The sequence below is a fragment of the Schistocerca piceifrons genome, chromosome 1 (genome assembly GCF_021461385.2).
Source record: "Schistocerca piceifrons isolate TAMUIC-IGC-003096 chromosome 1, iqSchPice1.1, whole genome shotgun sequence".
NCBI lineage: Eukaryota > Metazoa > Arthropoda > Insecta > Orthoptera > Acrididae > Schistocerca > Schistocerca piceifrons.
The window spans coordinates 336,347,831-336,364,569 of NC_060138.1; the positions used below are offsets into that span (position 1 = coordinate 336,347,831).

Below are 16,739 nucleotides of genomic sequence, written 5' to 3' on the forward strand. Positions count from 1 at the left end.
ATTTATGCAACACGCACAGTGTTTGGTACAAAACAAGCACATGGCTCCTTGCTGTGTTCTAATTTTTAAAGATATGTGCATTAAACTCCAGTGTCATTTACAAATTGAATACTGGTAAAAAGAAACATAAGAGTACTTCTCAAGGAGTTTAAAACATATCAATGAATACATTGTGAGGAAACTGGTTACAGCCATATGTCCCACATTATTGGAACAATGAAGTTGTTTGATGGACAGAGGAATAGAACCATCAACCCAGAAGCAATAGGAGGAACAACTAAATCATTAAGAGAAACTGTGTGCAACACTAGAAAATGAAGAAACATCAAATCTACACTAGTATGAAATTTAACCAGCATTCAACATAGTGAGATATTTGCAGTGGGAAGAGTGTGCAAAACACTATCCAACATCTGCACAGGATTTTTTACAAACTGAAGTATTTTAACACTACAAAATGTTTGTGCTGTAATTCTGAAACACTGTTTGCATACCAAGTTAGATATCCTTTAATCTGACTTCATGTTTGGGCCATTAAGCACTAATAAGTAAATGCTAGAAGAGAGACTGAATTTAATTGATGAAAGGAGAAAATATAAACATGCAGAAAATTAAGCAGGCAAAACAGAAAACAAAAGTCTAAAAAATGAGATCGACCAGAAAAGCAAAATGGCTAAACAGGGTTAGCTACAGGGCAAATGTAAGGATGTAGAGGCATATATCACTAGGGGGTAAGATAGATGCTGCCAACTGGAAAATGGAAAGACCTGTGGAGAAGAGAGAACCAGCTGTATGAATATGAAGAGCTCAGACAGAAAACCACTTCTAAGCAAAGAATGGAAAGCAGAAGGGTGGGAGGAGTACATAGAGGGTCTATACAAGGGCGATGTTCTTTAAGGCAATATTATGGAAATGGAAGAGGACGTAGAAGATTAAAGATATGATACTACACGAAGAATTTGAGAAAGCACTGAAAGACCTAAGTCAAAACAAGGTCCTGGGAGTAGACAACATTCCATTAGAGCTACTGTTAGCCTTGGGAGAGCCAGCCACGATAAAACTCTACCATCTAATGCGCAGGATGTAGGAGACAAGTGAAATACCCTTAGACTTCAAGAAGAATATAATAATTCCAATCCCAAAGAAAGCAGGCGTTGACAGGTGTGAAAATTACCGAATTATCAGTTTAATAAGTCACAGCTGCAAAGTACTAAAACAAATTCTTTACAAATGAATGGAAAAGCTGGTAGAAGCTGACCTCAGGGAAGATCAGTTTGGATTCTGTAGAAATGTTGGAACACGCAAGGCAATACTGACCCTATGACTTATCTGAGAGATTAAGGAATTTTGACAATGTTCACTGGAATACTCTCTTTCAAATTCTGAAGGCTGCAGGGGTCAAATACAGGAAGCGAAAGGCTATTTACAATTTGTACAAAACCAGATGGCAGTTAGAGTCGAGAGTCACGAAAGGGAAGCAGCGGTTGGGAAGGGAGTGAGACAGGGTTGTAGCCTCTCCCCGATGTTATTCAATCTGTATATTGAGCAAGCAGTAAAGGAAACAAAAGAAAAATTCAGAGTGGGTATTAAAATCCATGGAGAAGAAATAAAAACTTTGAGGTTCGCCGATGACATTGTAATTCTGTCAGAGACAGCAAGGGACTTGGGAGAGCAGTTGAACGGAATGAACAGTGTCTTGAAAGGAGGGTATAAGATGAACATCAACAAAAGCAAAACGAGGATCATGGAATGTAGTCGAATTAAGCCGGGTGATGCTGAGGGAATTAGATTAGGAAATGAGACAGCGTAGTAGATGAGTTGCAATTTGGGGAGCAAAATAACTGATGAGGTAAGGTATTGAGTATCTAAAATGCAGACTGGCAATAGCAAGGAAAGCTTTTTCTGAAGAAGAGAAATTTGTCAACACCAAGTACAGATTTAGGTGTCAGGAAGTCTTTTCTGAAAGTATTTGTATGGAGTGTAGCTATGTGTGGAAGTTAAACACGGACAACAAATGGTTTAGTCAAGAAGAAAATAGAAGCTTTCAAAATATGGTGCTACAGAAGAATGCTGAAAATCAGATGGGTAGATCACATAACTAATGAGGAGGTATTTAAGATAAATGGAGAGAAGAGAAATTTGTGGCACAACTTGACTAGAAAGAGGAATTGGTTGGTAGGACATGTGAGGCATCAAGGGATCACCAAAAAGAACTTTTAAAGAGTTTTCTATGCTTATTTCACTTTTATCAATGAGCAATTTTTCATATATACTAAAATATACCATCTACTAAGCTGAAGCAACCAGAAGAGGAGGAGGAAACTAAATGAAACTTCGCAAGTAGAAGGAGTATGTGATGTTATGAGGCATGTTCAGAAATTAAGTGTGCTGTGACCATAACAGGCTGTGGTTTTATGTTTTTTGGAAGATTGGCAACACTGACAGAGGGTGATCCATGACCAGACCAGGCATTGCAGGAACACAGTAGTACTTAAACTCATGCTGTACTGTCCAGTTGCATGAAAGATGCCAGCCCCACTAAGTGCTGTGATCTGCTTCCTACTCATGGAAGGAACATCCACCAAAATTTATTCAGGAATCAAAATAGTTTACGGTGAAGATGTGATGAACAGAAAAAAGTTGGGTTTAAGTGGTGAAGTGAGTTTAGTGGAGGCAGAACAAACGTTCATGGTAGACAGAGGGGTGTAGGACATTCCATTTTGACTGGGGGGGGGGATCAAGGAAACTGTTCATGAAGACTGCCAATTGACAGTGGATGAAATTTCTGCAATGTTTCCAGAACTCTCCTATGAGAGACTCACAGAAACACTGGGATATCACGAATGATACACGAGATGGGTCCCAAAACAACTGAGAAACAGTATAATAAAAATTGGGTCAATAGTGTCTGTGAGCTTGTTGAGCAACTTAATTGGAAGGCGAGGATTTTCTGAACTCTATTACAACTGGACATGAAACATGGGTGACTCATTAGACACCTGACGCAAAAAGTCTTCACAGTGGCACCACACAAATACCCCATCTACCAAAAAATTCAAAATCACAATTTTGGGGGAAAACATGACCTCAGTGTTTTGGGACAGAAGGCATTTTGGTCAAATTTCTGTGTTGGGGAAAGACTATCAATGCACAATGCTACTGTGAGCCTCTACAAAACTCTAAATGAGTATTCAAAACAAAAGGAGGTGAATTCCGGTGAGAGGGGAGTGCTTGTTGCACGACAATGCCTGCCCTAACAGCCGCTGCCACCAAGGAGCTCTTGAAATCATTTGGTTGATATGTGAAGTGTTTACAGTTGTTTGAAAAATTCTTTTTGATAATTTTCATTTCAAACTTACATTCTGTTGTATATCCTATGAAAGCTCATGAAGAATGCTGCAAAATAGCACCTCTCCCATCATTTTAGCTTAATTAGGAGAGCTGCCAGAACAACTTTAACTTCTAGAGGTGGGGTGCTTTTTGTAATAGGCTACCTCTGTGCCAAGTTTCATCCGAATCTGGGATGGGGACTAAAATCACTGAGTGACCTGACATGTGATCTCCCTCCAGGTTGTCGTCATACTCACCTATAATGGTCATCTATGGTAGTACAGAACTGTGATTCATCACTTAACATGATGTGATGCCATTCATAAGCACTCTACACTTCCTGGTCATGGCACCACCCCAAATGCAGCCATCTATGTCATAACAACAGCAGCCAACACATGGGACAGTGATTCTCTAGTGTGATTGGTTTGAGTGAGTTGGTTGGCCTCAAGTGATAGGGACTAAGCTTCTAGGTCATCAGCCCATTCATTTGATAAGTGGCACACCAGGAGTGGTCATTGAAGGAAGGAGGTGAAAGAAATACCTGGAAAGCCCAAGTATAACTAACACAATAAGAAACAGAGATAAAAGTCCAGAAAAAAGGCATATCATTAAAAGATCAGTCACTACAAAGAAACCAAGAAATGAACAAAAATAAAGAGAATAAAAAGGTGAAAAGGGTAGAGGCCAGGCTGCGTCACCGAGCAAGGGACACACAGGGGGTCGGGACAGGGGGTATCCCACCAACCCCTCAGGCAGTCCACGAGGTCAAAAAGCACTACCCTACAGGGATGAATAAAAACCACTTTCAGGGGCAAAACTTAACTCTAGATCAGCCACTTTGGTGTCATCTGCTAGCACCAGAGGTAACCTGCCAGGAAGATTAAGATGCCACCTCAAAGCAGTCAAATTAGGGCAATCTATGACTAAGTAGGCCACCGTGCTGGTGCTAGTCTTCAACAGTGTGGGGCAATAATGCTGCAACAAACAACTATTACTTGTTCTTAGATACCAGGCACAGATGTGAACAGGTTGGTTGGTTGATGCCCCTAAAATCTAGATATTGCACAATTCAAACAGCTACCCAATTTGAGACCCACATTAAATCCCTTTCAAAGTCTGCCCCAGGTGCTGATAAGATGGTATCATGCAAGTATGAATATTCTTTGTCCTTAACAGTGATTACTCAACATCTGTCACTGTTTGCATTCCTTATATACCCTAATAGGTCAGGTAACACAAAACACAGACAACACCAATGGACTAATGGCTGCTCTCTGTTTCACATAGAACTGCAACTCTACAATCATGTCCATACCATTTATGGTGTGCATTTACAACATTACACTGACATCCAAACATGTCTTCTGGGTGCATCATTTTTCTCAGGTACTGTAAATGTATTTTTATTTCTTTCTGCAGAAATATAATTTAAGACACAGGGCCAATGTTTTGGAAGACCACCTGTTGTCCAGCCCAATGCTGAAATTTACTAAACTTTCTGCATCAGCAGCAAGTATTCAAAAAGCATCAGACCAAAAGGACAGGGAACAAAATTTAAAATTCTCTACCTTGGAGTGAATTTGCAGGTCACAAAAACCAAACTGAAAAATCAGGGAGGGCATTCAAGAAGAAACTGAAGAGCTCAAAGGAAATGTAGAAAATCTTTTAAATAATTGTAACGTACAGGAAAGATTCGAAAACAGTGCACCAGATGAAAAGGGAGCAAATCAAGAAATAGTTGACATCTGATGGTTCTGTACCAGGCTGCCAAGTGGCGAGAAAATTCTGAGAACTGGTATGGCATGCCTAACTAAAAACCAAAAATTTGCTGTAGGATATTTAACACAACCAAGTTCAAACAATACTTATTAATTTGTTACTAGTTTTCAAGCTTGGTGTACACAGTTCGAGTGTTTACGACTATGAAACCTCAGAGAAACATCTAGTATGTTTTGACAAACAGAAAACAAGAGCAAGTGTGACTGCCACAATTGGCTATGTTGGCGAAGCAGCATGTCGAACGGAAAAACAAGAAATTGAGATACTTAAAAACTATCCAACTCGCAGCAACATGCAGCCCAAAGCAAGTTTCAGTGCGGCCTAAGAAGTGAGCAACTCATACAAGCAGTAAAAAAAAATCCATAAAATTCTGCTGGTATGCTCAAAGGTTGGACACCCCTGCTTTAAAACGATTAATACGCATAACAATGTTTTTAGCTTAACAGAATTTTCCATTTTACAGCTACAGAGAAAAATGTCAGTGGAAAATGAAGTTTTCTGCAAGTGCTTAGACTTACCAGTATCTAAATACGACACTGTACTGAGGGTGGATTTGTTAAAATCATATAAAAATCGAAGTATTTTTGTATCTTTTTTTAACAGCATCTTTTAGGTAACTCGATTTAGTGAAATTACAAAAGCTAAAGTTGAATTAAAAGAGTTCTTTCTAAGTTATTTTCAGCCAACTGGGAAGATAACCCAAGATCTTTTACAGGTTATTGAACAGCATTGTCTAGATATAACAAAAGTGCCAAGAACAAGAGTAAGACAATTATTCTACAGTGACTGGAGTGCATTGAAATATTCAACCAAGAATTTGTGCACTTAATCCTAAGGCACTGTTTGAACTCTGTGCACACCATTCTCAATCTGGGAGAATTACATCCTTTTACAATAGTTTCATCACATGTAACTTTTTTTGGGACCTCAGATACTTTCGATGCTTTTCACTCAGCTTCTATCCACATGAGGACCAACCTTCTGAAAGACACAGTTGCAGTTAAGAGACTAGGATACATGATCAAGTGCTCACTACAAAGCCATTAAGTCTGTATCAGTGGTTTAGAAAGATTATCAGCACCACTAAGAACTGGGGTTCTTCAGAAATTATAGAACACAGAGGAGCTGCTCAAGCTCTTGCAAACATTGTGAGAGTTCTCATTTATATGTTTATGGAACCAACCATGCCTGAAAGTATTTACAGATTCTTTGAGTCAACTTTAGAATGTTTATTACTTTTGAATAACATGAGAAATTATCTTGTTGACATAGCACATCGATTCAGGAAAATAATGGTGCCTGGAGTGAAGGCTGCAAGGGAGACTGACTTTGAACCAGAAATTGAGGTCACTGTTAAAGTGCATCAACAGATTACTGTCAAAGCTATACACACTGCAAAGCCATGGAACACAAATCAGATCAATTTGCTGTTTTAGAGCCCAACAATCTGATTAAAACTTCAGAAACTGAACTTCCTATGACTGTAAAAAGTTCACTTGCCAATGATGAGATTTCTGAAGGTGTTGGTTGGTTGGTCGGGGAAGGAGACCAGACAGCGTGGTCATCGGTCTCATCGAATTAGGGAAGGATGGGGAAGGAAGTCTGCCGTGCCCTTTCAGAGGAACCATCCCGGCTTTTGCCTGGAGTGATTTAGGGAAATCATGGAAAACCTAAATCAGGATGGCCGTACGCGTCTGAAGGTGTTCTCCTAGCATAAACACCACAGAGGGCCGTAGTCACCGTGGCACCAAAAACAGTTGCAAGAGGTCACCTGTTAACATAGTCCGGCAGCTTGGTCCACAGCATGCCTAATCTGCGATAGTTTTTGGCAGGATAAAGTTTAGAATCTATTCCATCAAAGTGCCAACAACCTCTTTCTTCAATTATTGAAATAACCAGACAAATTTTACGAATATATGAGAGGACATGGGAATCATTCTATTACGTATTAGAGATGATTCATGGTGACACTGAGAAGCAAGATCACAAACACTATGTACAACATACAAATGATTTCACCAAAATTGACACTGTCAACCTTCAGTTACTAGCACAGAGAATGTGTGTGAACGATAAATTTTAAAATAAAATGCTCTTAACACCTAAAGAACGAAGAAGTAGGAAACACACACACACACACACACACACACACACACACACACACACACAAAAACCAGCTCATAATAGAATCACCATCCTACTAGCATATTAATACCAGTGCACTATCATAATTTGTAGACAACTAAAATGTTGTTAATCAGCTGTTATTCCGAAAGAAAATTTGTACAATTTAGAATTCCTTATTTGTACCACTACAGGAAGGAAATACTGACTCCTTGAATACTGCAAATGAAAATGTATTAATGTAAATCAAAATTATAATTATGGCTGCAGAAGGGAATTATTACATTACAAGGTATTGCAGCATATAAATTTAACAGTTGGAAACATGTGATTAGCTGGTAGCCATCATTGTTGCAATTTACAAGGAAACATTTATGAAATCCAATCAACGAAAGTAATCATTCAACATGTTGAGATGCACGACCACTAATGTTACATGACAAAGTGGCCTTTGAACATTCTCATGGAAAGCAGAATGAAAAGTTTTGTAATATTTCTTTTTTTTAAAATGGAATATCCAAGGTGGGATAATGCCAAGAGTTAATGATTCATGCAGCCCATATGTGGCTGTTTTCCAAGCTGCACAGGTGCTGGTGAACTATAACAATGGGTGATGATGAGATTTCACAAGTCCATGACCAAAACCACCCATCTTACTACAAAAGGCATTTCAATAAGAGAAGAACTTCGCCAATGCTTATTAACAAACTGTCTAGGTAATCGGACCAAAACTACACATTTCTATATCTTGACTAACTGCTGTATTTCCTTTTACTTAAAATAACAATCTCATTAAAACTTTTTGTACTGATGTGCAGAGCTATTCAGTCTTCATAATGAGGATGCAGGATCCAACATCATTTCTGGATTCAGGCAGACCAATGCCAAACACTATACCAATTCCATTTTCAAATGACGATATGGCACGTCAATGTCTTAACTTGGCTTTTGTTGAGGATACTGTAACATAGGCTTGTGCACAAAATTAATTGTATGGCACAGAGTAAAATCTTATGATGAAATGACAATCGTGTAACTTGTTTTTCCTATTTCATTGTTACAAACACAAAAACACCTCCTTATGTAGAGCTTTTATCACCTAAAGAAGCACACATTAAGAAGTTGCCAATATTGTCTTGAGTGACAATATCTTGAGGTAATATCCTTGTTCAGAAACCTTTCACCCAACAAAACATGAAATTGGTTGCAGTATACCTCTACCTTATATTGAGTCTACCATATGGTGTTTATACAATGATTTATTATGATTAAATAGTAACTAACAACATTCTCTAAAATGCAGATTATAGGTTGGCAACAAGACTGAGAAAATGTGCCTTGAGCAAAGGTAATAACCTTACTGGTTGACAGCAGCCTGTCAGGAATGAATATGACATATGCAATGCCTCTGGTGGAAGAAATAACAAACCTCACAAGAAACAAATGTATGTGACACCTCTACTGGAATTGATTGTTGCAGTTGCAGCACCACTGCTGAAGAGATGCAAACTTACAAAACAAAATATTTGATTTTCATTCAGTGACATTCTGGAATGGATGTAAAGATATCCTCATCTGATGCATTGCCCTATTACAGTATATTCCAAACTGAATACCTTGTAAATTGTTTGGAATTAATAAAATTAGGAAGCACTTTTGACATATTTCTAAGCATCTTTATTATAATATAAATCTTATGGTGGTAATGTGCAACAAAAATTATCTGTTAGGGAAAATTATAACTGTGTAGTAATTTTTCGTGGGCTATCTTCCATATGTTAGAAAACAGAGTGCTGAAAATATCAACAAATAGAGAAACAGTCCTGAGAAATCCTACAAACAAGATTTCTACAACTAGCTAATAATTAAGAATATACAACAACTCTACATATCACTTCTGTAGGGAAAGTGAGCAGGAGATTAGATTACTTATAGCTCATGCAGAGGCACCTAGAAAGTCATTCTTCCGACACCAGTACATGAATGGAACGTAAAGAAGCCATAACAAGAGCACCTGTACACATGGGCAGTAATTTTCAAGAATGATTGCCTCAAACACATGACTATTAACAAACGTTGATCCACCTCCCTCCCCCTTGATTTAATTTAAAAAATACTGATCCACTTAGTATGTTTGCAGAGACTGATTGCATAGCAACACAGAGCTGCACACAGTAACAACTCCATTCGGTTATTTGAATACTTATGAATATCATTTGGGCTAAATAACATTGCACAGACATCATTGACTGATTGATTTGCAGGGGTAGGTTATGGGACTAAACAGTGAGGTATCAATCCCACACTTCCAAAGCTACTCACGGAAGAGAGAGTGTCCATTAAAAGTGGGTGGGGACTTTACAGCGGAGGTCATCAGTCCCTTAGAACTACTTAAACCTAACTAACCTAAGGACGTCACACACATCCATGCCCGAGGCAGGATTCGAACCTGCGACCGTAGCGGTCGCGCGGTTCCAGACTCAAGCGCCTAGAACCGCTCGGCCACTCTGGCCGGCAGCAGAGAGCACAAATGGGTAAACCAAATCTAAAAACTGGAGAAACAGTGGGATAAAAGAATGCTCCTTGCACAGGGATGTGGTCATGGGTCCCGGACCAAGAAAACGCGAAGAGAGGCCACAACCACAAACAAAAGTTCCATTTCCAACTCTCAAGAGAAAATATCACCTAAAGTTATTAGATGTGGTACACCAGATCCATACCCCAATACTTTCCATTACATCTCAAATGTGGAGGTGGCAGACTTCCACAACTGGGCTTTAATACCTACCACTACATACACCTTTCAATCAGTTGATATACTGCCACCCACACACGTTTGACACACAGGAGCACTGGTTTCATATGTTAAGTGATTTTGCAGTGACAATACCACAAAAGAAAGTGTTTAAAGTGAAAGTAACCCCAGTAATAATGTGTGAAGTTACAATTGAGAAACAATGGAGTTAGGGAAATACTGTTTTACTACCATGAGCAAAGCCATCAAAATGTGATAGAACTGTAGCAGAAATGGCATTGCTTTGGTTTTTCAACATGGAGGGGAAAAGCTTGCCATGTTAACTACCAGAAATCGAGGTTTCAATAGCATCTATACTATGACTTCCATCTTTCATTAGGGCTTTGTAATATACTTGTCACTAAAGTAATAATCCCCTTTAAGATTTATTGTTCTGGGGAAGACAGACAAGTCATTATCAGACCACTTCATAAAACTAAGGCTTTGCAATTTCAAAAATTTTCAAGTTACACTACACAAATAACATTTGTTACTTAAGAAGAACTCCCATTGCAAACAGTATGGACGTTCAAAATTATTTACATGAACATGCTATATTTACTTAGTGGCCTATAGGAAATAATTCCGAATTGCGACAGCTACGGTATGTTATGTAAATGCTTGACTATACTGAAATAGACAATGCAGATCCACATTTTATATTTTATGTATATGATAGAAGGTAAATACTCACAACAGGAAATAAAATCCCCAAGCACTTCCTGAGCCCCACACATTTGGTGTCACACCTCTATATAAGCCACGAGGACCTTCTTGCTGCACTATAGTTGTTACTGCACTTGTTAAACCCTTGTACTGTGGTGTTGTTTTGGTTTGTCCATCATTAACTGTAATACAACAAGACGTTGGCACTCTAACAAGTTTGTAAAAAAAATATGAAGTTAACATTTCAGCTTACACTAAAATAATGGACATAGCTATTTAGAGCTTTTATTATGTTACAAAGATTTGATTTTGTATTTTACATTGATGCGAATTCTGTAACATCACTATCAACAACCATTTAAAACATTTTAACTAAAACTTCTGTGCCAAATGTTTACAAATTTAAGGAAATTGCCAAACAAACTTCACGATTACATTTAATTATGAACACACACACACACACACACACACACACACACACACACACACACACACGTTGTTTCACGACCTGCTAACACTGCATCTTTTTTTGTTTGCTAATTTCATTCGGCTGACAAATCCAACATTTTCATTATTATTAATATAAATTGCTGGGCGAATAAATTGCTACACTACAGTCCAGATATAAACAATATAGACACTGCACACTTTCACACAATACAATAGAGAAACAAGAACGAATAACCTGGGAACACTAAGTACAGAAAAATGAGGGGATTATTATTCTTATTTCTTTGTACACTGCATGAGATACTGAATTAGATCAAAGGAATTACAAAATAATCAACAGAAATCTAAGTACACAAACTATCCTGCCAGTAGAGTGAAGTGTTCACAATTCAAAGTTCAATTGCACTCACCTGCGAATCTGATTTTAATGAGATCTAACGGATGTAGGATGAGGGTTGACGCGACACCACCAGATATGCCTGCTATAAGATGCTCGTACTTCACATGACTAAAAACGGTTATATTTCGATTAGGAGCTGTTGCTCCTGCAGTTTTCAGTGACGTCATTTTAATATCGGAAACGTTTTCGCTCCCTTCGTGTTTAGCCGAAGAATCATCTCGATAAATTTTCAGCAACACACTACTTAGCTCCAGCAGTTTTCTCGTCTAATTACCCTTCCCAAGAACAGTATAATCTTACGCAAGCTATCGTGCAGTTCCTTCCATCGACTTATCACAGATGCCAATGTGCATAATTCCAAAGACTGCAATAAAAGATGGGAACTACGTAAAGGAAAATATTGGTTAATTCGTACATAGACCAGTGATCTGTCTACAAATAGGGATCAACGCACAAGATTTACAATCGAAGAAAAAAGACTATAAGAGCTCTACTGTAAAGAAACGGAAACCTCGGAATTCAAGAACAGCAACGAATAATAGTGCTTATGGCGAAGATGACCATATAGTATGACCAGGTCACAAATGTTGAACTGTAAGACACAAACGCCGTAATAGATCCGCATCCATAATCTTCTTCGATGCGGTGTGGAGTACAAGGTGGAGGGTACTTGCCATCGCACCCCGTAAAAGGGTACCTCCCTGCTTTACTCGCGTATGGAGATGGAAAGAATGAATTTCGTAAAGCCGGGCTACTTCGACGCACAGTGGTAGCTTTGCTCCAACTTTGAAAAAGTTTCAGTCCTGTCTAGAAGCTATTAGAATAAACATTTCAGACCATTGTCGATTGTACCCAATAGCTGATAGCTTCTACTAACTCATATTCTCCCACTCGCTATCTTGGATATTTTCTGCTAACCGAATTGGTAGTGCTGTATTTTCGAGGTAGTTTTTGACAAGAAAATTGATGCATTGCTACTAGAAAAATATTTAAACAAAAGGCAAATACAGTTCTTTTAAGGTGATTAAATGGTTATTACTTAAATTGTACCCATAAAATTGTAATCAATAAGTTGTTTATCACTACACGATCGGAAGTAGCTGTGATGGCTATTTTCTGGCAAAACTTGGGTAACTTTGCTCCACAGTATTTCATTACTTTGTTGTTGACCTGATCCATTTGCTGATGAATCTTCTTTCGTCGAAAATTGAGATAAATTTTGTTATAATATGGAAGGGAGTAAATGGAAGCTTGAACTTCACCGATGTGCAGCTTACAGCAGAGGAAATCAGCAAGAATCCCTGGAATCCATAAGAAATGGAGCACCTGCTTGAAATGTCTTAAAATGTTTCTAAACCGGTGCTGGGTATTAGTAAACAACTTAAGAATTAAAAGATCCAAACAGTGCTCGATTATGCTAATGATGAAAGTATACCCACAAAGTGTTACATTCTTAACAGTAAAAGATAACTCGCCTAATACGAAATAAATTTGGATATTTTTTTAAAAAAATGTTTAAAGTGATTTGTAGGGTGACTAGTATTCGCATAATGCTGATCCTTTGGCTTCTTATTTCCACAGTAGCACACATGCATAATACAAAATAGTGTAGTAATATCCTCAGCAACCTCCAGTATTACCACAGGAGTACACAACGTCGTTTTCAAGGTACAAAAGAATAATGAGGTTCTGCCTAAGTCCACAGATTTTTTGACTCATGCAGGTTGTATTTCCAAGAAGACTGTTTTTTGATCACCTGATAACATTAGGGACTTCCTAGGATCTGTAAAGCATTCACTATGTTTGTGTGTGAGGCATGTGTCTATATTATCCTCTGCATTTGTGGCATATTGTACATCAGTTAGATGGTTAGGACAACTGGACTGCTGTATAGAACATACACATTACATACACCTACAACAGCCAGCAAATATACAATTGCAGAATATTGGCTTGGTACGTGTTATCAGATGCAGAATAATGACATGTAGATTCTGGATTCACTGTCAGTTACTGCAATAGTGTTATGGAGGAAGCTGTTGAGAGTAAACTAACAATGATCATATAATAAGTGATAGCAGTCAAAAAATGGAGGGCAGAGCTAATAATACTTTCACAACTGTTGTTAATTAATATTTCAAGAATTGTTAATACCTGAGGTTGATCATCTTTGGTTTTGTGGTGCAGCTAGTTATTTATGGTGTGTTTACTAATTCTACATGTGCAGTCTTTTGAATTCTGATTGGCGTAGTCCGACTTACTGAGGGCTTTAGTTGCCATGCACAGTGATGTGATTTGTACCTTGAAAACAGCTGGTGTCCATTGAAATATGCATCCACATAGAATATAGAAGTATGTTTTTTCAAAGTCAGGTGGCCGATCATGGCCTTGCTAAAGGTACCACTCCAGTTTTTGGTTGAAATGATTTAAGGAAACCATGGAAAATCTAAATCAGAACGCTCAGACAGAGCAAACCTCACTCTCTTGAATACAGGGCCAGTATCGTAATACCTGCATTGCCTCATTCAGTTGGATCCAATTCTACAACATTCTTTTGATTATACTCGGTCTGTAAGAGGTAGTTAACGACCTGAACATTTTATACTCTGGGAGAAGCATAAGTTTCCCTCCCAAAATATATTTCAGCACATTATAAATATTGCCTTCTTCTGACCTTTGGACTAGCTCAACCACCTTATTGTTGAACCAAGTGGGGAGTAGATGCTGAAAATGTGGATCGGCACTCTGCCATTTACTGCACTCACTTGCTACTCATTACTTCTACATCTACATCTACATGGTTACTCTGCAATTCACACTTAAGTGTCTGCAGATGGTTCATCGAACCATTTTCATACTATTTCTCTACCATTCCACTCTCGAAAGTCGCGTGGGAAAAAGGAACACCTAAATCTTTCTGTTCGAGCTCTGATTTCTCTTTTACTATGATAATCATTTCTCCCTACATAGGTGGGTGTGAACAAAATATTTTCGCATTCGGAAGAGAAAGTTAGTAATTAAAATTTCGTAAATGGATCTCGTCACAAAGAAAACCGCCTTTGTTTCAGTGACTGCAACCCCAATTCGCGTATCATATCAGTGACACTCTCACCCCTATTGCGCGATAACACGAAACGAACTGTCCTTCTTTCCACTTTCTCGATGTCCTCCATCAATCCTACCTGGTGAGGATCCCACACCGTGCAGCAGTATTCCAGCAGAGGACGGACAAGTGTAATGTAGGCTGTCTCTTTAGTGGGTTTCTCGCATCTTCTAAGTGATCTCCCAACAAAGCGCAGTCTTTGTTTCGCCTTCCCCACAATATTATCGATGTGGTCTTTCCAATTTAAGTTGCTCTCCCCCCATGAACCATGTACCTTGCTGTTGGTGGGGAGGCTTGCGTGCCTCAGCGATACAGATGGCCATACCGTAGGTGCAACCACAATGGAGGGGTATCTGTTGAGAGGCCAGACAAACATGTGATTCCTGAAGAGGGGCAGCAGACTTTTCAGTAGTTGCAGGGGCAACAGTCTGGATGATTGACTGAGCTGGCCTTGTAACACTAACGAAATTCGGCCTTGCTGTGCTGGTACTGTGAACGGTTGAAAGCAAGGGGATACTAAAGCTGTAATTTTTCCCGAGGGCATGCAGCTTTACTGTATGGTTAAATGATGACGGCGTCCTCTTGGGTAAAATATTCCAGAGGTAAAATAGTCCCCCATTCAGATCTCCGGGCGGGGACTACTCAAGAGTACGTCGTTATCAGGAGGGAAAAAACTGGCGTTCTACGGATCGGAGCGTGGAATGTCAGATCCCTTAATCAGGCAGGTAGCTTAGAAAATTTAAAAAGGGAAATGGATAAAGTTAGATATAGTGGGAATCAGTGAAGTTCGGTGGCTGGAGGAACAAGACTTTTGGTCAGGTGAATACAGGGTTATAAATACAAAATCATATAGAGGAAATGCAGGAGTAGGTTTAATAATGAATAAAAAAATAGGAGTGCAGTAAGGTACTACAAACAACATAGTAAACGCGTTATTGTGGCCAAGATAAACACGAAGCCAACGCCTACTACAGTAGTACAAGTTTATATGCCAATTAGCTCTGCAGATGATGAAGAAATTATTCAGGTAGTGAAGGGAGACGAAAATTTAATAGTCATGAGTGACTGGAATTCGAGAGTAGGAAAAAGGAGAGAAGGAAACATAGCAGGTGAATATGGATTGGGGGGAAGAAATGAAAGAGGAAGCTGTCTGGTACAATTTTCCACAGAGCATAACTTAATCATAGCTAACACTTGGCTCAAGAGTCATAAAAGAAGGTTGTATACATGGAAGAATCCTGGAGACACTAGAAGGTATCAGATAGATTATATGATGGTAAGACAGAGATTTAGGAACCAGGTATTAAATTGTAAGACATTTCCAGGGTCAGATGCGGACTCTGACCACAATCTATTGGTTATAAACTGTAGATTAAATCTGAAGAAACTGCAAAAAGGTGGCAATTTCAGGAGATGGGACCTGGATAAACTGACTAAACCAGAAGTTGTACAGAGTTTCAGGGACAGCATAAGGGAACAATTGTCACGAATGGGGGAAAGAAATACAGTAGAAGAAGAATGGGTAGCTCAGAGGGATGAAGTAGTGAAGGCAGCAGAGGATCAAGTAGGTAAAAAGACGAGGGCTAGTAGAAACCTTTGGGTAACTGAAGAAATATTGAATTTAATTGAAGAAAGGAGAAAATATAAACATGCAGTAAATGAAACAGGCAAAAAGGAATACAAACGTCTCAAAAATGAGATCGATAGGTAGTGCAAAATGGCTAAGCAGGGATGGCTAGAGGACAAATGTAAGGATGTAGAGGCTTATTTCACTAGGGGTAAGATAGATACTACCTACAGGAAAATTAAAGAGGCCTTTGGAGAAAAGAGAACCACTTGTATGAATATCAAGAGCTCAGATGGAAACCCAGTTCTAAGCAAAGAAGGGAAAGCAGAAAGGTGGACTATATAGAGGGTCTATACAAGGGCGATGTACTTGAGGACAATATTATGGAAATGGAAGAGGATGTAGATGAAGATGAAATGGAAGATATGATACGGCGTGAAGAGTTTGACAGAGCACTGAAAGACCTAAGGCGAAACATGGCCCCGGGAGTAGACAACATTCCATTAGAACTACTGACGGCCTT

General features: G+C 38.8%; 1 protein-coding gene across 1 annotated transcript in view; it reads right to left on the reverse strand.

The window, feature by feature from the left end:
- LOC124783331 (mitochondrial folate transporter/carrier) overlaps window positions 1-11,900 on the reverse strand; it is a 60,564-nt gene extending 48,664 nt beyond the window's left edge. Inside the window, exons 1-2 of the mRNA XM_047254013.1 lie at window positions 11,557-11,900; window positions 10,725-10,878 (exon numbers count right to left, since the gene is read on the reverse strand). Coding sequence (XP_047109969.1) covers window positions 10,725-10,878; window positions 11,557-11,713 — 311 coding nt within the window. The 5' untranslated portion in view covers window positions 11,714-11,900. The remainder of the gene's footprint in view (window positions 1-10,724; window positions 10,879-11,556) is intronic.
- Between the last annotated feature and the right edge of the window lie 4,839 nt (window positions 11,901-16,739).